The sequence below is a fragment of the Cervus canadensis genome, chromosome 25, assembly GCF_019320065.1.
Source record: "Cervus canadensis isolate Bull #8, Minnesota chromosome 25, ASM1932006v1, whole genome shotgun sequence".
In the NCBI taxonomy this organism is placed as follows: domain Eukaryota; kingdom Metazoa; phylum Chordata; class Mammalia; order Artiodactyla; family Cervidae; genus Cervus; species Cervus canadensis.
In genome coordinates this window covers 49,732,746-49,755,858 of record NC_057410.1, presented here as the reverse complement: position 1 = coordinate 49,755,858, position 23,113 = coordinate 49,732,746, and the positions used below count along the sequence as shown (strand labels likewise).

At 36.6% G+C, this 23,113-nt stretch overlaps 1 protein-coding gene across 5 annotated transcripts in view; it reads right to left on the bottom strand.

Moving 5' to 3' along the window:
• Positions 1-10,905: 10,905 nt before the first annotated feature.
• Positions 10,906-23,113, bottom strand: part of KCNC2 (potassium voltage-gated channel subfamily C member 2) — a 188,606-nt gene continuing 176,398 nt past the window's right edge. Inside the window, exons 3-6 of one of the 5 annotated variants that reach the window (XM_043447101.1) lie at positions 20,858-21,785; positions 18,633-18,794; positions 13,110-13,204; positions 10,906-12,035 (exon numbers count right to left, since the gene is read on the bottom strand). In XM_043447101.1, coding sequence (XP_043303036.1) covers positions 13,143-13,204; positions 18,633-18,794; positions 20,858-21,785 — 1,152 coding nt within the window. In that variant the 3' untranslated portion in view covers positions 10,906-12,035; positions 13,110-13,142. Of the gene's footprint in view, positions 14,071-18,632; positions 18,795-20,857; positions 21,786-23,113 lie in introns of all 5 variants that reach the window. The other 4 variants (XM_043447098.1, XM_043447100.1, XM_043447099.1 and 1 more) reach the window with 4 other exon arrangements.

The window sequence follows — 23,113 nt, the reverse complement described above, 5'->3', positions numbered from 1 at the left end:
CCTCTTTCTTGTGGATAGTAATTCAACATTAGTCATTAATGGGTGAACTTCTCTCTCTTTGTCTCTAAGATTCTATGAAGAGGCCAGAATTTTATGCAGTCCAGAAAATGAAGGTCTTTTGTACTCACTAAACGCTAAAGGCATGCTTCAATTTTAAGTCAGCATTTTCCTTTGGAGGAGGTAACATGCCAAGGACAACAGAAGCTATACACTGCCCGACTCTTTCTTCACTTCCATCTTATTCTCCTTTGCCTTCCTTGAACGCAAGAAACTATAAATACGACTCAATTTAGCAGGCTCTCTGGCAGCTTGGGGTAGCCATGTGGCAGAGTCGTAGCAATGAGTTGAACACAGAAGCTCACTGGCCTTGGTATTCCCTCCTGCTGCATGGTATATGATTCACTGGTACACAGCTACTTCTTTCTTTTTTTTTTTTTATTTGGATTACTTTATTTATTTATTTATTATTTTTTTATATTGTAGTGGTTTTTGTCATACATTGACATGAATCAGCCATAGAGTTACACATATTTCCCATCCCGATCCCCCCTCCCACCTCCCTCTCCACCCGATCCCTCTGGGTCTTCCCAGTGCACCAGCCCCGAGCACTTGTCTCATGCATCCAACCTGGGCTGGTGATCTGTTTCACCTTAGATAATATACATGTTTCGATGCTGTTCTCTCGAAACATCCCACCCTCGCCTTCTCCCACAGAGTCCAAAAGTCTGTTCTATACATCTGTGTCTCTTTTTCTGTCTTGCATATAGGGTTATCGTTACCATCTTTCTAAATTCCATATATATGTGTTAGTATACTGTATTGGTCTTTATCTTTCTGGCTTACTTCACTCTGTATAATGGGCTCCAGTTTCATCCATCTCATTAGAACTGATTCAAATGAATTCTTTTTAATGGCTGAGTAATATTCCATGGTGTATATGTACCACAGCTTCCTTATCCATTCATCTGCTGATGGGCATCTAGGTTGCTTCCATGTCCTGGCTATTATAAACAGTGCTGCGATGAACATTGGGGTGCACGTGTCTCTTTCAGATCTGGTTTCCTCGGTGTGTATGCCCAGGAGTGGGATTGCTGGGTCATATGGCAGTTCTATTTCCAGTTTTTTAAGGAATCTCCACACTGTTCTCCATAGCGGCTGTACTAGTTTGCATTCCCAGCAACAGTGGTACACAGCTATTTCCACATTCTTCTTCCTGCAACAGCCATGTGAAGCTGGAGGTATAGATGCCATATGAAAAGCAAAAGAATAAAAGTCAACATGCTCACTGTGACAGGAGAGACAGCCAGGAAGAGCCTGTGGCCTTGACAGCCCTGCTGAACAGCCGGGGAGATGCAAGAACCAGCTATGTATGTGTTAAATGTCATGTCCCCAAACCAGACACCTATTTATTTAAAATATTTTAAGGTTCTCTTTCTTGCAGCTGAACAATTGCTAATTGAAATGCCGGTCCTGGGTAAGGGGGTCTTTGTCTAGCGTGGTAGCCCTGCTACCTACAGTCCCAGCTCTGCAGGTACACATGCTGTCATTTTCTGCAGTGAGCGCTGCTTCTCTGGGCTCTGCTGATAAAGTGAGTACAGTTATCTGTTAATTGCTGGTAACCTCCAAAGCCTGCCTCCTTCGTGGCCTTGGTGAACTTCACCATTCCACAGAGTGAGCAGTTCCAGCTTTTGCCCTCCAAGCACGTATTCTCCTCCCCCATGGAAATAGGAAGCATATTCACTGCAAATGAGCCTTAGACCCTAAACTGAGATCTCTTTCAAAGGGTGAGACAGAGAAAGAAGTGAAACAGGAAAAGTAGAGAATGATGTTAAATACTTTTTTTCATATTAATTGCTCAGTTACACTGTTATAGCCTATCCTGCTTTGGCATAAGTGTTGATATTTAATTTAGTCATTCAAAAGAACAATTTTAAACTCCAGAGTCTGCCTCAGTTAGTGAGCAATCACCTGAATGATAGACACACCTAGTATGTTGTTGGTTAAAATACCAAATAACAAATTGCTGTGTTTCAAACCTTAAGCTTTCCTATACAAAAATAATCACAGACACAACCAAAGTTAATTTGAAAACAGATTTTATCACCAGGGATAAAAGAAAAAAGTATGATATCAACTTTATGTTAGCCACTTGAAATCATGTTTAATCCAGAGCCTATGTCCTATGCTCATGTCAGGCACAATTTTAAAACATCTACCTTTATCTAGAAATAAGCAGAACTTATTTGCAAAATATTTAAGAATATTGTCTCATTTTTTTCTGGCTAAAGAGAAATGATGTCATTTCTTCCATTTATTAAAAATAATCACTCAACTCCACTTTCCACATCTACAGTTGCCCTATTTCTCTGCTCCTTTTTCTAAAGAGAATTTCTCCATGTGTTATCTCCAGGTCTTCATTCTCTTAAACCTATCTTAATCAGATTTTTACCTCTAAGTGTCACCAAAGCTGATCTTGTCAAGGTTGCCAATGTCTCCTCAGTGCTAAATCCAATGATCAGTTCTCACAATTGATTGTTCCCTCCTCCTTCATTCATTTTATTTCTAAGCTTTCAGTTCCCTGCAATGCTTTTGTTTCCATCCCTCCTCACTCTTTGGTCATTCTCAAGCTCATTTGTTGGTTGTAACAATCTCTCCCTACCTGCAAGTGTCCCAGGAATCCGTCACTAGATCTCTTCACTCTCCCATCTACACATAACTCCCTTGGTGATCTCACCCATTAGGATAGCTTTAAATGCCATCTTTATGTCAACAACTCTCAAAGGTATGTTTTCATCTCAGACCTCTTACTCAATCTGTCATATCTAGCAACCAAGCTGATTTACCCATCTACATCTTTACACGATCCACTTGCTGTTCATTGGAAATCTTATATTTATACATACGTGTGTGTGTGTGTGTGTGTGTGTGTGTGTGTGTGTGGTCACTCAGCTGCGTCTGACTCGTGACCCCGTCGACTGTAGCCTTGCTGTCCATGGAATTCTCCAGGCAAGAATACTGGAGTGGGTTGCCATTTCCTTCTCCAGGGTATCTTCCCGATACACACACACACACACACACACACACACACACACACATACGTAAAGAAATTAAAAATCAATTTTCCTAAGAAGCCAAAATACACAATCAACTTATTTTCTTAGAAAGAAATTTACAAGTAAAAAATATAAATACACTTTTTGTGCCTAGTCAGTTTCTTCAGTAACTGAATCTTTCACATATTAATATGAAGTTTTAGAGACAGTGCTATATATATTCTAGAAAGTATTTTTACATTAGTAAATGTGCTTTAGAAAAAGTTAAGTTTTCTTTTCCCAAGTGTGCTCTATCTTCCTTCATTCAAAGAAAAATATGCCAAGTTATATGCCTCAAGAAAGAGTTAGCTTATCTTTGCTTATTTTTATCTCAGAAGAAAACAAAACCAAAGTCTCTTACTGACATTGTTAACAATGCTGGCCACTGCTTCCACCCTTCTCAAGCTAGATGAGGGCGTGTTTTCCATTTTCACAGGATTGTGAGAAATAACTAAAGCAAATAACTATGTTACTACAACCATTGCTTTAACCAGCTCAGAATTAAACTCCCTCTTAATGTGAAAAAAAAGACAAACCACTTTTGTGGACTTGGTAATTTTTTACAGAATTCTCAATAAACTAGGGAAGTACCAATACCACATCAAAGATTATGTCAAATTTGGGTGGTCCTACTGTGACCCTGAGGATAATCTTGCAATCTCTTAAGCCTACTTTGCAGAATTAAATAGAAGTTATATATAATATTTTTATGTTCTTCAGAAAATATGCTAAGACTTTCTAAATCATATTGAACCTTTAAATTACCAGAGAGTTGGCTGATTTCTATTTATTGTTATAAAATGTAAACAACTCAATCTTTGGAGATTTAGTTTGTAAACAGTAGAAAAAAAAACCTTTGAAAATACATTCATTTTTATGCTTGGATGAATTTGAAAGGAAGGTATCATTATCTTTAAAGGCAACCTGGAAATGGATTTAGAAACGACTGCCAAAATTTTGTTCCATAATTATTACCTGCACACACACAAAAAACAATACTAGAAATAAAAACTATGTTACTACACTATGAAAATTCCTTGGAAAAAAAAACGATAAGATAATAATTATAATCATAATTGCAGTTGATTTACTGAGCAGAATCTCTGTTTCAATGCTCTGCTAAGGATGCGTGCGTGCATGCTAGTCACTCAGTGGTGTCTGACTCTGTGTCACTCTCTGGACTGTAGCCCCCGGGCTCCCCTGTCCGTGGGATTCTCCAGGCAAGAATACTGGAGTGGGCTGCCATGCCCTCCTCCGGGGGACCTTCCCGGCCCGGGGATCGAACCTGAGCCCCTCAAGTCTCCTGCACTGGCAGGCGGATCGTTGACCACTAGTGCCACCTGGAAAAGCCCCTGTGCTAAGTATGCTTCGTGCATTTTCTCATTTAGAACTCATGACAAAATCATGATTAGATATTACTATTCTCAGCAGTTTACAAGTTTCTGTAAAATTTAAATTACTTGCCCAAAATCCATATCGCTAGTAAAGGAGAACAAGATTCCAACTCAAATATACTTTGACTCTAAATGCCATTTGCTTTACCATAGGGCAACAAAGGTCCGTTTAGTCAAGGCTATGGTTTTTTCAGTGGTCATGTATGGATGTGAGAGGTGGACTATAAAAAAAGCTCAGCACCAAAGCATTGATGCTTTTGAACTGTGGTGTCGGAGAAGACTCTTGAGAGTCCCTTGGACTGCAAGGAGATCCAACCAGTCCATCCTAAAGGAGATCAGTTCTGGGTGTTCACTGGAAGGACTGATGCTGAAGCTGAAACTTCAATACTTTGGCCACCTGATGTGAAGGGCTGACTCATTTGAAAAGACCCTGATGCTGGGAAAGATTGAAGGCAGGAGGAGAAGGGGATGACAGAGGGTGAGATGGTTGGATGGCATCACGGATTCAATGGACATGAGTTTGGGTGGACTCCAGGAGTTGGTGATGGACAGGGAGGCCTGGTGTGCTGCGGTTCATGGGGTTGCAGAGTCGGACATGACTGAGTGACTGAACTGAACTGAACTGAATTGAAGGGCTTCCTAGGTAGCTCTAGAGGTAAAGAACCTGACTGGCAATGCGGGAAACATTAAGAAATGCGGGTTTGATCTCTGGGTCGGGAAGATCCCCTGGAGAAGGACATGGTAACCCACTCCAATGCTTTTGCCTGGAGAATCCCATGGACAGAGAACTCTGGCAGGTTACAGTCCTTAGGGTCACAAAGAGTCAGACAGGACTGAAGTGACTTGACACAACACACACCACAGGTTATGTAGGTTTATCTACAAATTACAATAGAATACTTATTTGTGCTAATTGGTGGGGGTGGGGGGGGAGGGTAAATCAGGGGATATCTTTAAAGTGAATTTCTGATCCTAGAAGTTAATTCTGGCATTGCTGTTGAAAAGTTTAGATAAATATATAAGAAGTTTAAAATAATAGTAAGCAGAAAATCTGTGGCAAATTGAAGTTTAACTTAGACAGTTATTTAGTGTCCAAGAAGGTCCAAACCAATAGGTGAGGCAGGACAGCAAGAGGTCCAGGGTCAGTGATGACACTGTGTCTACCATATCCCAGAGACTTTATGAAGCCCTGGAGATAGTGAACAAAGGAACGAAAGAAAATAATGAATTACTGACTATAGACAAACAAGAAAGAGCCAAATGGTAAGATATGTTGAATGGTAAACTTAAACATCTGTTTTATTCCATTGATAGATTGACAACTAGGAAAGAACATGGTGAGATGCAAATTCCAAAGATTCAGCCTAAGTAACAGTTCAATTTAACAAACATGTATTGAGATTCTTCAGTGAACTTGGAAGTTTGCCATGCAGTAGGGATACAGTGATGAATACACCTGTTGGGGGACTCTAAGGGACAGTGTCCAGAAAAAGAGTGTATCTAACGAAATCATTTTATCATATTTTGGGCAGTAAAATGAAAAGAGATGAATGGCAGCAACTTAGTTTAATTACAGCTCCCTTTCAATTTAATCATTTCAAAAAAGGAAATTTAACTCTTTCAAAAAATGAAAGCTGTTTTTTTATTTCTCAAATTATATTTATTATAGTATAAAAAATCTTCTAAATGTCTGTTTCAAGACTAACTAACAGAGAGGGTGGAATTCCTCCTCACCTCTGTGTAAATCCTCAAAATGCTTTCTTCATTCTGTTTTTTGTGATTCACCGCAACTTACAATATCAGCTAAGGAACTAGACAAACTGCATTTCACTGGACCAGGCAAGGAAGATTTTATTTAAGATTATTGCAATAAGGGAGAGAGATTAAACTCAACTACACTGAAACATAAGTGGTAGAGTTTTTAAGCCCTGGGGTGAGCCAGTAAAAAATATCAGAGGACATTAGAGAGGAGGTTGGTTAACGTGACTGGATCATAGGTGTTTGCTAGTTGGCAGTTAAGAAAGTTAGGCTCCTACCTTCCCAGAGAGACTAGGAGTTAGAGGTGCTATCTTTTGTGATTATTATATTTCAAAGAAATGGATCCCAGGAACTTGAGAAAGGTATTCCTGGGTTGTAGAAATGGTGAGAGCTAGAAGGCTTACTACCCTTCCAAGAGGCAGAGAAAGAATTTACACTAGCAAGTTTTCAAAAGTAAATACTCTAAGAAAAAGGGCTGTCAGGGGCCAATGCCAGAAACATGTGGTGACCTAGAGGAGTGGGATAGGGGCTCGTGAGAAGGAGGCTCAAGAAAGAGGGGCTATGTGTATACTTATGGCTGATTCATATTGTTGTAGGGCAAAACCCAACACATACTGTACAGAAATCATTTTCCAGTTTAAAATAACTTAAAAAATAGCGTTTTGTGGAATTGAGGGGAACGTTAAGGCATCTTGGTCATAACCATCAGTTGGTAATTCAAAAGATAACATTTGTGATCATGAAACAGTCTCACAGTTAACCTGGTTTAGTTAGATGAAGGATTATTTGATGGTGTGAGGCTGCAGAAGTTTCTGCCCATGGATCTCGAGTGAACCACTTACATCAGAAGATGCTTTCTAAGAAGTAATTCTGTGTCCTTTTTCCACAGGTCCAACATACTGTGTGTCCATACCAGAACATTTGGTGCCAAGAAAAAATGATATTAAAGGCAAAAACGCTATTTTACCTTAACATTTTGACACTCAATGTTATGGTTGCTATGTGTTATCAGTTCTAAAAACCAAGTAGGTGGATCTGAGCCTGAAGAAATTTAATTTTGGAAAATAAAGCTTCTACTGATATTTTTCCTAGGAATCTCATTTGTGTCATTAGGGAATTTCACATTAAAAGGCAAAGTGTTCTCAGTAGTACTGTCATTTTGTGCTCTTATAACAAATTTTTTAAAAACTTATGTAAATTCATTTTATACAAATCAAAACAAATATAAAGTCAGTAGTATTAAAGCCAGTAGTATTTTATATTTTGACAGTCAACTAGTTCTGAAAATATTTAACATTAATGTAAAAGTAAAGAAAGGATATTACTTTGTCAAAACTGAAAGAAGCAAATTAAAAACAGAGCATCTAAGAGGAAACTGTATAAATTCACTAGAGAATACGAAAATTCATAGTCTCTTCTCTAGCATCCGTGTGACGGAATGTGAGGTCTCCAGTGAAAAGAATATCTGGTCTTTTTGTGCAGAATTTATTCTAACGTGACTTATGAAGCCGAGTTATATAATTATTTCTTTACCTTTGACTTGTCCTTTTGTTTATTTCACACTAGCTGACCTTGCTTCAGGCGATATTCAGTGTTTGCTACTTTATCTCTGGCTTTTCTTTGTGTTTGCAGCAGTGTGTGTGTGTGTGTGTTTTGATCATTATTATCTTTTTCTTTGTGTTTGCAGCAGTGTGTGTGTGTGTGTGTGTGTGTTTTGATCATTATTATCTTAGACTCTGGGGGGCTCTCTACCTGTCACCCATCTAGAATTCCTACAACTTTTTGTTACGCTTCCTGCCACCCAGTGTGAGAAGGAACATCTAGAGCAACAGGAGGAAATATCACTGTACAGTGTTAAACTAGTGTCTTTGTTTCCAGATAGAGACCAAATTACTGGTAAAATGTGGCGTCTCAGGGAAAAAGAGAAAAGAAAGGAAGAAATACACAGTCAGTCCTTAGGTACTGACTTCATGCTTAAGTCTTTGCAATAAAATTACAGGTTTTGCTTTGTTTTATTTTTTATCAGAAAATTAAGTATATATTTAAGCAATATACTTTCTCTTGGCCATTAAGAAATAACTGGTTTTAAATTAACAGTTCAGTTCATTGCTAACAGATCTCAAAAGGAGATTAAAAACACAGAGACCATTGATTAAAGTTTAATCAAAGGTTTTAGGAACTACGATCTTCAAATTACATTAAGAATCCTTTTATATCCTAGCTGTTATATCCTCACTATTCACTACTCCTAAGACAAATGTGAAATTGTCACTAATGCCAAAGTCATTTTAATCATTTTGGTGTGATGACAACTCTTCTTAACTCAGAAAAAACTGTTTACCAAATTTATCACAAAAATTTAAAAAAAAAATTTTTCCTCAAAAATAATTTATTTGAGTTAGATGGAATGTCCTTATATAACTTCTTGATCATAAGAAATACACTGAGAAATGAAGATTTAAACTCTATGGATTTATAATACACCTACAAATTTTTTTTAGTGGCATCTCAATTTGGAATCACATTTGATGACTATGAAAAAAAAAGAATTTCCTAATAAAGGTACTTGGCTGATCTGCTAGTAAAAGACTGGCTAACGTATATGGTAAATAGGGGCATGATATTTATCAAATCTCCAAGTTAAATTCATGCTCATTTTTTTTCTTTTTTATGTTTCATTTGTTAATAATATACATGTAAGTCTTCTGTAAAATAATATATATGCCTAGGCCTCATCTCCAGATATAATTTCAAAGGGTTAGAGTTGAGCACTGGCATTTGTTTTTTTAAATGACATCAACAATTTTTCTGATGCACAGCCAGGATTAGAGATCAATATTCTAGGTGAAGTTTTCAATGCTTGGAATGATGTCTTATGCATCTGTGCTGCCCTGGGCTGCTCTGATGGAAACTATGGACTTTGGATACGCATATATCAGTGCAGATTCATCAATTGTAACAAACACCACTGGTGTAGGATATAGAGAGTGGGGGATGTTGTGCACGTGTGGGAGCAGGGGTAAACGGGAAGGCTGTATTTTTTGCTTAATATTTCTATGACTCTAAAGCTGTTCTAAAACATAGTTCATTTTTTAAAAAATTGAGTGCTAGGCACTGGGGTTCTCAATGGAGAGGACATAGTCTTTGAACATTTTAATGTTCAAAGTGCGTATTCACTGGTCTGTCACTTTGCCATGACAGTTTGATGAATAAAGAAACCATGCAATACTAATGCAATTAAATTATTTAATCTTTAGATAATAATGAAAACTATCATATTCTCAGAAAAAGCTGTTTCAGGGGAGAACAGGAAATAAAAGTTAAGATCAATAATAATGATACTGCAACTATGTCAGAGAAAATGTATATAAATCTATAGTATTCCTTTAGCTCTGTCTTCAAACATGTTATAAATCCTCCAAAGTCCTTGCTTTGTATTATAGCATTTTAATATATTCACTGTCTCTTTCCAAGTTAAGTTCACTCTTGCTATCCCATTCATCTGTCTTGTGATTTATTTCAAAGATAAACTGAATTTCTTCCCCTTTTTTCTATAACTATTTAATCTTGATTTTTTTAATCAAAATTTGATGGCAATTATCTATTAAAATGCATTCTTTCCCCATCCTATATATTTCTCTTTTTTACAGTAAATCCTATATCCTGACACCATAGTTAACAACTTCTTGTCAGTAATTATTTTTAGACAGATTTCCTTTTCTGAATATTGGTTTCTTAATAGTCTCTTAATAATCAACAATCTCTTAATAAACTTCATAAGCAATAGTCTCTTAATAATCTAGCTTTTTTAGAGCTAGAAAAGATTCAGTGAAGTGTTGGATTTGTCAACCTTATTTCTCTTTTCCATTTTCACTTTACTCTGTTCTTGTTGGTGACATAGAACTCACATGTAAATAAAAACATAACCCCGCCATGTGAATGGAATGCCAGCCACGTGTGGTGTACTGCCGAGACACTCATCTGTTACCCAAAAGCGAGAGAGAAGTCATATTTAGAACATAAGGCCTTTACAAGAGGGCTTCCCAGGTGGCAGTGGTAGGGAGAAACCTCCTGCCAAAGCAGGGGACAGGGGTTCAGGGAAGCTCCCCTGGAGGAGGAAATGGCAGCCCACTCCAGTACGCTCGCCTGGAGAATCCGTGGTCAGAGGAGATGGGCAGGCTACAGTCCATGGGGTCACGCAGAGTGGATAGCACTGAAAGGGCTTAGCACAAGAAGCTCAGTAGATAGTTAAACAAGAAGAAACTATGACAGGAAAACTGTGACAAATACATAAGTGAACAGTCTTGCCTCTGTGATCTTTCACTTCACCACCAATAAAATGAAACAAAAAATATTTACCTCCGGAATCACTGTGATGATTAAATTGGAAAGTGTAAGTGAAAATTCAGTATTTAGTCATAAAATACCATATAACAATCAAATATCATAATAATAATTTTGCCACTTCAGAATTATAAGAGAAAAAAAATCACTTAGAAGAGGAAAACACTGGCTACATGTCTAAGGCTTGAATGAAAATGTGACCTATGTATGTTTACAAATCCTTTCATCTCAAATTCTTTATTATGCATGAGTGTCTTGTTATCACGATGCATAAAAATGGTAAAGCCTGTTGAAAACTGCAAAACAAAGAGACGAGCCAAGGAAAAAACATGAATAATTTATTCAGATAGGATTCAAGTTTATCCCCAACTTATTTGCCTTTTATTCTTCATTTTAGTTAGTTACATTTTCATTGATTATCATCAAGGTCATGCATGCACCTTGAGATGGTCACAAAAGGTCCATGATACAGGGATTCATAATTAGGTTTTATGTTATATTCAGAGTCCCAGGGGAACTAATAGATTCCAGAAATACGGATTAAGCAAGATGAATTTTTATACAGTTTCAACTACAACAGTTTTAAAGACAAGTGCAAGCTTCTTTGCCACAAAATTCACAAAAAAAGTAATAGATTGAAGAATATCTTTTTTATGCAAAATATACATTCTAGGGTATAATTCAATTAATATTCTACTATATACTGACATTATTCTTGATAATTTAATAAAAAAATATTCTCATTGCCAGAATTTTATTTTTTTATTATTTATAATTGAGGTAACAATGACAAAATACTTGAATCATGAATAATATTAATGAGTTTAAGTCAAATAACTTTTAAGAACTTAAAACAAATGTGGGACTCCAAATGGGTCAGTTTTGACAAATAGGCACTGAAAATTTTGCAACATAATATGACAAGCTGGTATAAGTGGCTTATTAAAAATAAATGATACAGTTAGTGTTCGTGGGTCTAACCAACAAAGGAGAAATAAAGGAAATTAAGACAGACTTATAGTACACCAATATCACTGCTTTTATGATCACAGCACAATCTACTGCAGGTCCACAAGGGGTAATTCACAGAGGTGCGGGCCTTACTTGACGCTCCAGAGATGCTGATCGTGACTCTGGCTTCCTTCGATGTGAGATGGCCAAAGCTGTTGACCCATGCATACATGTTGGTATTTACAGCTGTTTCACGGACACCGGCCAGTCCTCAGCAGACCACTCATATGGGGAGCACCAAATGAGTTCCAGCCACAGTTCTTGCATAGGCTTTTTTCATGCTTCATGAAGACGCCAGGATCTCTTCCAAGTGCAACCTGGTGACGTCAGGGCACATTCAGCAGCAGGAGTCTGTTTCCAGAATAGTCCTTGGTATGGCTAAATTCCACTGTCCCTTTTTCAGCAGTCAAAAATCCATGATAAATTCTGTACAACACTGCAGTCAATAACAGCAGCACCAGACAGTATATTAATTCCTTCACCATAAAGCTGTGTTTAATTATAACTTTCTATGTGTAGTGTTATCAAAAGCATCACTGAATCTCTAAATATCAGTTGTTTATGTCTGGGTAAATACATTGCTGTACAAGGTCTCTGACATGCAGGTCATGCTCTAGGACTTGGGGATATAAAGTAATACATGTTCTGTGGCCAATTCTAAAAGTGACAATTGTCTCCCTAACCAGAAATAAACATCAGCATTAGGAATTAGCAGTCTCAAGGATCCTAAATGCCTTAGAAATATTGTTTATCTCTCAGTTTATAGTATGGTATTTTCTTCCCTCGCATGTCCAATACATCAGACACACTACTGCTATTGCATTTGTAGGGATGTGCAAACAGAATGTCTCCCACTTGCACTGAATGAGACACCCTGAGGGTTTCACTGGCGTGTCCTGATGAATTCTGGTTGCTAGGGAGTAGAAACTGACACTGCAGCAGGCAATCAAATGCAAGGGTAAAACTGCTGCTTAAATCCTGCCTATGAGACAGGTTCACAGCACCGCTTAACTTAGGTAGTCTACGGGCATCACTAATTCACACACCAAGCACAGAGGCTGTTCCGAGTAGTGAGGAAGGCAAGGGGCAGGGAAGAGGACCCAGTCCTAAAATCATGAACACCTCATCAAGGCATTTCTGTGCTTCATGGAGACAGATGGCATATACAAATACGACAGGGAGCTAAGACATACGGACAGAACGACATACAGGACAAAGCACCTGATTAAACACTGCCTGAAAATCTGATTAATGCTGTCAGTCAGAGATTTAAGGCTTGTCAAGAAAGCTTCCTGTGAACAACAATGCTCTTTGTTGTTTGCAAAAAAAAAAAAATAATAATAATAAATTAAATAAAGGAAGGGGGTAAAAAAGACAAGAATTTTGAGTGATACTTTGGCACCCTGACTCTGAAAACGATGACAAATTCTGGGATTAAAAGAAAGAAAACATGATTCCAGTTCCAAATAGCAATTCCTATCTAAACGATGCAAGCCTGGCTGGCAGTTACCTTTCTCTCATGTTTTGTGCCTTCCCCAAGCCATTAAGTAAGAGATCTGGCCTCAGCTTGCGTGTAACCAGTAATGACAATCTCTTTGCAGTTATCTGTGTGCAAACAACCAGAGACATTCAGAACTCCAATACAGCATTTTGGAAGAAAAGTAAAACAATCAAGAAATTAAACTATTTAAAACAAATATTTCTTTTCAAAGAATAAAAAAAAAAAATTGTCAAGGAGAAATTCACCCTCCCTGCCCCACAATTCAACATGCAGAACAGTCAACCAGTGCTTTCACATCAGCAGAATGGTTCGATGCAAGTACACATATCCCGAGCCATCTGTGGTCCCCGAACACTGCGACATTGCTTTCAGGTGATAGAGACAAGATGGTCCATGCAAATGAGCTGACCAAAGTCATGTTGTGTGCATTCAAAACAGAATCCCAGACATCTTCAGAATGGTTCAGAGTCACAAGAAATGAAGTTCCCATGAAGTAGCTGGCATTTGGAAGCACAATGATTTAAATTATCTCCCTGAAGATGTGTTTATGTATTAGGGTACTCGCCAATATCTGATGCTATCTGTCATTTTATTGCGAAAGGAGATCAGGGCAATTCATATGGAGAAGTAGTAGCACTACTAGGATAAGGTTCATTTAAAGCCAGGGTAAGATTCGTCAGCTACCCAAATGGCATTTTTGACTTCAGATAGTAGTATCATGCAGGATTTATACTGTATTAATGGCATCTGGAGTAACTCTACATTTAATTATTTCCATTATGGGGTAAACAGTACTTGAATTAAGACAGTTTAGCCAACTGATGCAGTTTGGTTTACAAGATAGATGGGATGGGAGATCGAGAGCGCCTCAGAGGACAAGGAGAGTTGTAAGGTGAAGTTACTGGAGAGAGCCTCAGAGCATTGCCTGCCAAGCCCGCTATGTTGTTTAAGCTTCGGGATTTTTCATATCCTTTTATGGAAAAATGCACAGACATCAGTTGAATTCAACCAGAAAATAGACACAGACAAACAGTATCATGCAGGGTAATCAAAGTGCTATTTTTGAGCGCAAGGAATTTGTTTACAAAGAATTCAACATTGAGACAATTTACAACTCTAAAAAAAAAAAAGAAGAAGCTTGCTGTAGCTGTCATTTCCAAAAGATTAAGCCAGATATCACAAATTACTATTGTAATACTTCAAAAATCTATTCTTTTCCAAATTATAGTTTGTATTGATGAAATTTTGGCATATTCAATATCAGAAAACTTATAAGAATTATGCAAAGCAACTTAAATAAGATATAAATTTGGCTAATATTTTTAAATTTCAGAATATGTTCCTGAAAAAAAATGAGCTATTTTTTTCTCTTTTTATTCTTATTTTAGTGTTACTAAGTTAATAAAGCATGCTTAAGTTTAAGTGCACCACTCTTTCCCAGCATATTTAATCTTCCAGCTTTATGGGGTTAAAAGGATGATTCCTCAATAATGACTTTTAATGTCATTATCTAGGTAATGTAGAATGAATGCCCATTCCTAATCCCTTGTATTTAAAGAAAAAGAAAATAAATAATATAAACTGAGTCATCATTTCAGTAAATTTAAATCTGATTTTGATTACGTATTTTCAGCTGATTCTTCCCTGCCAGGAATGAAGAATAATTTGATATTAATCCACCTTTTCTTCCTATTATCTTGCGTTCTAATCTTCTGTTCATGATAATCATTGACTTACAGAATCCTTCCCACTTACATGTCTTTCCCACAAACTTTAACCCACTGATTTGCCTTAGCTGCTCAAGCCACACCCCATCAAGGACACTATTGGAAGTATATATTGTGGTATTTTTTATTAGAAAAGACTAGTGGCAGGTAAATGAGGTAGTGAGTACCTACTGTAAAGGTAGAAGTAAAATTGTATTAAAAGTCAGGCAATCATTAACTGAAAAAATAGTCATATTATACAATTCATCAAATAAATGTTCTGACAGCTCCAGTGAAAAAGTGGTATAGATCTGGAAAATGAAACAGCTCTACTGCAGGGTAAGGTTTGACTAGTAGGAACCCCCTCTCTACATATACACCCACAAACTTTCAGCAGATTAGATGTTTTCTTTGATATTTTGTAGATGAAAATTTATGTCATCCACTGATTACAGTACAGTTCTCTAGGACATAATTTCTGCTAATGAGAAAATTATCTACCTATATGTTTTATTAGTATTTTGAGCTATAAAGCATGTGAGGTGGCATATATTTCATTCTGCTCTGGTGGGTGATGGAATAGTTAATGAAAGAATGTCTTAAATAATTAAAAAGGAATTGCAAGTCATTCATTCTTACATAGGGACCCTCACATTCCTAGAGGGCTAATTATCATTATTCTTCTGTAATGTGATTGGAAATAAAACTGGGACTTGTAGAAAGAATAATTTATCCAAGTTGACTTGGATTTTTAGTGTAACCTAAAAATGTAAACTAGACTATAAACATTGATTGGTTTTGATTAAAAGCAACCTCATGAATATACATGAATCAAAGAAGTTGTTAATAACTATAAACCATTCTTGTGAAAATATACATCTTGTTCCCCACAATAACTGTGTTGCCTATGAGACTTCCAAAAAAGGTAAAAATCTGTTTAACAATTTATATTAATCATGTTATTTACATGTAAATCTTGGTTGCCCTTGTAAATGTTTAGTTACTTTTCTGAATTATAGTCATTAAGATAAATATTATTTATTCTGTTTACAAGTCCTTTTATTTTTAATAACTATGATTTCAGTGTATGAGAAGGGTTCCCTTATAATTTAGTAACAAGTATTTAATTAGTAAAATTATGTTTTTCATATAAATTTATTCTTCCTTTATTCTGCAGGTTCATTTATGATTAGAAAATTTGACAAAATTTTGCCTCATCAAGCTTTTATTGAATGGAATGACTGAAAATATAATTTATGAGAATAAACAATATTGAACTCAATTTGAACTAACATCTAAATACATGATATACATTTTATACAGGTTTTAAGAGCACATATTTGTTTAGGGCAACATTGAAACTGCCTATTTGTGCACTATCAATGAGTATGTTTGTGTTCATGTAAAATGATATATAAATAAAAATACTGTATAAAGAAAATCATAGGTTCTAAGTTTTGGGAGTTCATTCTTTTAGGTAATCCACATGTTTTCTTAATGTATGCCCAACTGCATTTACACTTGTTGATAGAAAAAGAATACAAAGGGAATCCAGTCATTTTTCTCATCTATATAGGGGAGAATTTATATAACCGAAAAGTCAGGTCAGTGTAGAAAATGATTAGAAACATACAGAAGATAAACATGTGAGTGGGAATAATAGGAGATATCTCTAATCTATATAAAGGAAACAGGAGAAGAAATGAATGGATTTCTAATAGACGTAACAAAATAAACACTGAGAAAATTAAGTGAAAATAGCCAGAAATGTTACCAGATCTAGGAAAAAAAAAACACAGACCTACAAAATAACTAAGCAAGAATGAAAAAGAATTTGTTTACAGTGAGAAATAATTAAAAATAAAAAGCTCATAGTTGGGTTTTCAAAGATGCTCTCATTGATAGAATTTGTGAAATAAGATCACGTGTATAATTTTCTCATATAAACACAATATCTTATTAATTGCTTTGCTATGGAAATTTGCCATTTTATGGGAAAACTGTATTCATATAGGTGCTTTATAGTTTGCAAAGTCTTTTAAAATATGTGACCCCTTTTGACAGTTTAAAATTCAAAATATTATCTAACATGGAAGAAAAACATTCTAGCTAGAGTCTTAACATGTAACCCTAGTATAAATGTTGCATGTGATATTTTATTAAATGATGCTTAAAATATATCCAAATATAATCACATAATACATAAAAATACATATATATACATATGGATATATGTATATACATATATAGTGATTTAAGATTACAAGGCACTTTAAGTACTATATTCTATATTATTAGCTATATACATATATTTTGCTTAAGTACTATGATAGAGTATTAATTATAAAAATATTTAAAAACTATTGTAACAATATAAAATAGTGAAAAATCAGATAATTGAAACACATTTTGGTACAAGAGATGCAAAGAGTGACAGTTCTTGGAATGAAGTATAATTTAAAATATTACACATTAAAGAAACAAAAGAAGAGTCCTCTGTCTTCTCTTTTGTTACTCACAAGTATGGAGACAGAAAGAAAAATATAAAGTCCTCAGAAGAAACAAAAAAGAAGCACAACACGGGTAATGAGTTATTTCAAAGGAAGTAGGCATTATAAATATCTTAGGCTTAAAATGGTAAGGTATTCTGTAGGGAGAAACTGCAATGAATAGCAAATAAGCACAATATTTTTAAAATGCAGTTGCACTAACATGAAAGTTTTAGAGTGGCTTTTCATTCAAATTCAGTCAATTGCCTAAGAAATTATTATTTCTTCATAAGAAATTTGTAGTTCTTTCTCTATTCTGTCGGTAAATAGAATAAAATAACCTTGGCACTAAAGCAACTGGAATTCTCAAAGTAGAAAGTATTCTAAGAGCATACCAGAACTTTGACAAGGGTGGGTTATAAGTGTCACGAAACTAAGTTCTTGAGGATAAAAAGGGTCCAATTGTTTGGTTGGTAAAGTTTACTAAAATGAAAATGAAAACTAGCAACTAAGGAATAGTCATAGATGGTTGACACAATCTAGGGAAATAAAACCACATGCTGGAGGGGAGCTTCAGTAGCCTGCTATATTCCTTAACCAAGAGGCCTATCTAACACAATGCATCCATTCAACAGATATTAAGGATCTTCTATGAGCCAGGAATTGTTCAGTGTCAATTAAAAAATAATAATAAACTTAAAATGATTATTGCCCGGAAGAGAAATTTTGTAAGTACATTTTGTAAGTACAGTAAGTAACCTTTCCACTGATTGGGTATACTGTTCTGTATGGCTGGAGGATCATGTACCTTAGCGAACTCCTGACATTCAGATTAATTACTGGGGAAAATCTGCCCAAACACTGGATAAGAGACCATTAGAGTATGTTTAATGTTTTACTTTGGAAAAAAAGTTTTATTATTGTTTTATAATTATCAACCACTTATCAAACAGATGCATAGAGTCAATTAGTGACTTTAATTCATTGTAGGAAAAATGATAACGTTTCAAGACTGCTGAATGTATTATATTAAAATAATTCGATGGTTGACTTAATTATTTAATACTTCATTACAATTCTGCCTATAGACAAATGAAAAACCAAATAATAAAAAAAAGAAAGAAGGGTGAAAAGTCTTTCAGATATGACAATCAAGTTGGCTGTTATGATACACATTTTTAAATGTTTATAATGAGATAAGATGTAATGAGGCAAAAAGCACTATGATGTCATAGTTGTTCCCAGAAAATGATGAACGAGCATTTTACATCACTCCATACATTTGCAGCATGTAATTGCTATGTCACCTGTTAGGATCTGATGAAATGCATGCCTACCTTTCCTGATCCCTCCATCAGAAGCACACGTGTAATCACCTGCCGTCAGCAGGAAACACGTCTCCCCTCTTCTGGTTTTGTCTCTGGTGCTAGAGCGCCTGATGGGGAGCCTTTCTGGGGGCGATAACGGCGGCTCACTTCCCGCACTGTCACCTGCTAACACTGGTCACAGCACCACGCCCATTGACAGACAGTGATGATGAGGGAACGAGACAATACAAAGAGTTTACGCCCAGTGTCCAAAGTACAGTCACTTGATAATACAAAACACAATAATCACAACATGATAAGAAAAGAATTTTCATCACTCGTCACAAAAACTTACATGGAGCAAAATGGAAATGTATTGAAAAGGAGAGATGTTCTCAGGGAAATTTTAACTTCATGTTGGATTTTATCTAATATGACAACAACTTTTACAAAACTAATATGATTCAAAGTAAGTGTGATAATGAAGTAGCACACGAATTAGTATCTTTCCACTTTTGACAGGTTATCTAGATACTGCAAATAGACATCTTTAAAAATGGAGCCTCCTGATGGAAAAAGTCCTAAGTAAATATTTGTCTTTGCAGTGCTAAAAGACATATGCTTTCATTGCTTGCTGGAAGTAATGTTTCCCAAAATTCATAATGAAAACAACCCCAAAGTTTACAAACTTTGTGTCCAGGTTCTCTGTTTTGAGCATAACAATGGAACAAGATCAACTTCTCCAAACGCCCTTGAAACGTTTATGTCTAAATACTTGCCAAAGACTTTCACATCCTATCGCCTAGATGCTAGCTCATAACAGTGCTTGCCCAAGCTGAGTGTGTCCACCTTTCCATGCCCTTCAGAAAAGCTCTGATCAAGCAGAGAACAGTCTAACAAGGGCAGCAACACAAACTACATTCCATCTTTCGTAAGGACATTCCTGGCATAGCAATTCTCAGATACATACTGACAGAATTTGCAAAACAATCTGCTAAATAAACACAAGGACTTTGAATAAAATCTTTTAAAAAGCAGTTCAGTTCCAGTCAGGTTTTATTCCCGCCCCCCCCCGCAATTTAACCCATAATAGCTTCTGGGAGCTAAGGAGACAACCTGTGAAAATGTCACTTGCTTTTCCCGTTTGTTTGCTAGTTTGCTTGATTTGTTTAATTAGTGTTATTTCTAAATAATGCTAAATTATTCACATGGGATTGTCATAAATCATTTTTCTACAAGAAAAAGATTAAACCTATCTAAGTTATAGGGAATGCATATATCTTAACATTTCATAGGTGACAAAAAATTAGTTAAATTGTGAGATCTACAAAATATTTCATCTTTACTAGACATAACAGACTAGAGAAGACACTATTGACTACCACTTTGGCAAACTGAATTTACAGTCAATTAACTCTAGATTATCTCTAGATTATCCATGGCAACAGAGAGAAGCAGGAATTCAGCTAATTTCAAGCAGGAAGCTATCCAAAATTCCATGCTGGGAGGGAAAAGAGCCCAGTGCAGAATGCATAAAAAAAGGCAATCCACAGAGAAATTCAGCCTTCCTATTGATTAGCCAAAGCAGCTCATCTAGACCCTGCATAATGCTGGGCTGATTGTACTACACAGCACTTTACCCAAAGCAAAGGAATTACATTGAAATACCCTAATTTAAGAATAATGAAAACTTAACCAACACTCCCTAATACTACTGAAGAACACCTTTACTTTCCAAAGGGCATTCTTACATATCACCTCTTCAGTGTTGAGGCCTTTGAAATGTAAACATCCATTTTTTTCACATAACTTCTTCTTGTGAATTAGGTCAAAATGCATGGCCCCATGTGGCAGAGATAAAACTGAGAAAAACACACCAAGCCAAATGACATGGAGATCAACATTTTGAGAATGAAGGATGGAAAATGTCCAATATCATACCGCCACATCGTGCAGGGAAACAAAGGAACATCGGCACGAAAGCAACAAACAGGCAAAAGAAGATATTGGCGCCGTCAGCACAGGGCATCCCCGTCAAAGCAGGAGAACTCTATAGACCAGCTATGCGGACTTCTGCTTAGGATTCATTTAGAAAAGCTACAGTCTAGCTATCTACAAGCCTGGCACAGACACATTTGCAAAGGGGTGGAACCGAAAACTCCGAACATCTGCAGAAAATGAGAAGGTGCCGTCTACCTAAGGGACATACTGGTCTATAAAGTATTTAACAGCATGCATTTGAACCCATGCCTTACCTGATCTGTTATGTTCCAGAAGCCGACTGTCTTTGCCCAGACACGTGTCACCCTGCTTGCTATTGCAGGCCACGTTTAATTCCGTCTTGCAAAAAGTAGGCGAGTTTGCCTGAGGAGCAGGAGGGATGTGCTTCTTTCTTTTCCTTGGAAGCTTCTGCTTTGCCATGGCCAAGGAGTAGTACATTCCAAAGTTGTTGACAATGACAGGCACCGGCATGGCTATGGTCAGTACTCCAGCCAGAGCGCACAGGGCGCCCACCAGCATCCCGGACCACGTCTGGGGGTACATATCTCCATAGCCCAAGGTAGTCATGGTCACTACAGCCCACCAGAACCCAATAGGGATGTTTTTGAACTGTGTGTGCTCGCTAGCTGAAGGATCGTTGGGCTGGGCTCCCACTCTCTCCGCATAGTAGATCATAGTAGCAAATATCAAAACTCCTAGAGCCAGGAAGATTATCAGCAGCAGAAATTCATTTGTGCTCGCTCGAAGAGTGTGTCCAAGCACCCTCAAACCTACAAAGTGGCGGGTGAGCTTGAAGATCCTCAGGATCCTCACAAATCTGACCACTCTGAGGAAGCCAAGTACATCTTTAGCAGCTTTAGATGAGAGCCCGCTGAGTCCCACCTCTAAATAGAAGGGTAGGATGGCCACAAAGTCAATGATATTCAAGAGGTTTTTGACGAATTCAAGTTTATTGGGGGAAAAAACAATACGGACTAAAAATTCAAAAGTAAACCATACCACACATACTCCTTCTACATACGTCAAGGCAGGATCTGTTTCAATTTCATACTGTGGGACCACACTGGTGCCATTGGTAACTGATTCTGTCTTGTTTTTAACAATATTGAAAGCTTCATGTGTCTCCAGGCAAAAGGTTGTGATTGAAACCAGGATGAAGAATAAAGAAGCAAAAGCAATAAACTGTAGAGGAAAAAAAAAGAAAAGAAGAAATATAGAATGATCTGAACCATAATATACTTCAATCCAAGTTTAAAAGCACTGATCCCTGTAGATGAAGACGTATAAACACATATTTGGAGATTTAACTCAGGATGTTACTCAACTGTAAGAACTTAGACATGTAGGTAACATCCATTAGAGTTGCACGGGAAGGATGTTTCAAGTTCTTCTTTCAGCTTATATAGATTAAAAGTTCTGATTTATGTTGGAAAACAATTTGACTCTTCTGTGTAAGAAAGAGCAAAAAAATAAAAACCTTGCAAAAGAATGTTAAAGGGCAGCAGGCTGAAAAAAAATAAATGTAGAAAATGGCTCCAGATATTGGTTATGATCCTAGAAATCTTCACGTATTAGGTCCAGATTTACAACCATAAATATAAGGTGTAGTCTACACTGATAGAAATTTGGAAGCCACCCGTATTTAACTGCAGGCTTCTTCTCAAATGTTCAGATTATCATGACGTATGAACATGAAAAAAGTGTTTGAGCTGTGCTACCATTTAAATTATATCAACTAAAGGTGAAGTCCAAAAAGAGCAAACCTAGGGAAGAAGAGATGGCATTAAGACTGAAGAGAGAGAAAGAATTAAGGAACAAATTAAAAGGCATTCTTCCTCTCCTAAAAAAGAACTTCAAATGTTAGAAAAATATGTTATAAAACTATAAAATATATGTTATAAAGGTTTTTTTAAAATTCAACATTTCTTTGGCCAATAATATATGAATATGCACACACCTACTAATACAAAATAATAATAAAAGCTCTCACTTACATAGTTCTTACTAATACCAAACACTCTTCAAAGCAATTTACATTATTAGCTCATATCAATACTCATAACGACAAGCTGGCAGATTCCCCATGCTCTCTGAGTGAGCTCAGATTGAGCCTGCTCACTGAACATCAATAGATTACCAAGAGTCCTTGAATATCTAAACAAATGAATTATTCAGGAGGAAGAGGTCATCAGTCAAATAGAGGGAGATCCTTTTTAGAAATAGTATGACATATCCCAAACCCAAAGCTCTTCCCTAATACCTGCTCCTCAACTAAACACTGAAAAGATCTAAGTTTCAAGAAGGAAATGGCAACCCACTCCAGTATTCTTGCCTGGAAAATCCCATGGACAGAGGAGCCTGGTGGGCTAAAGTCTATGGGGTCGCAAAGAGTCAGACACGACTGAACGACTTCACCTTCACCTTCAAGTTTCAAGAAGAGATTGAAATCATCTCCCTTTTTCCCTGGTTGAGTTTCAATGCAAGAGATACACAGATCTTGCCAAGTACAT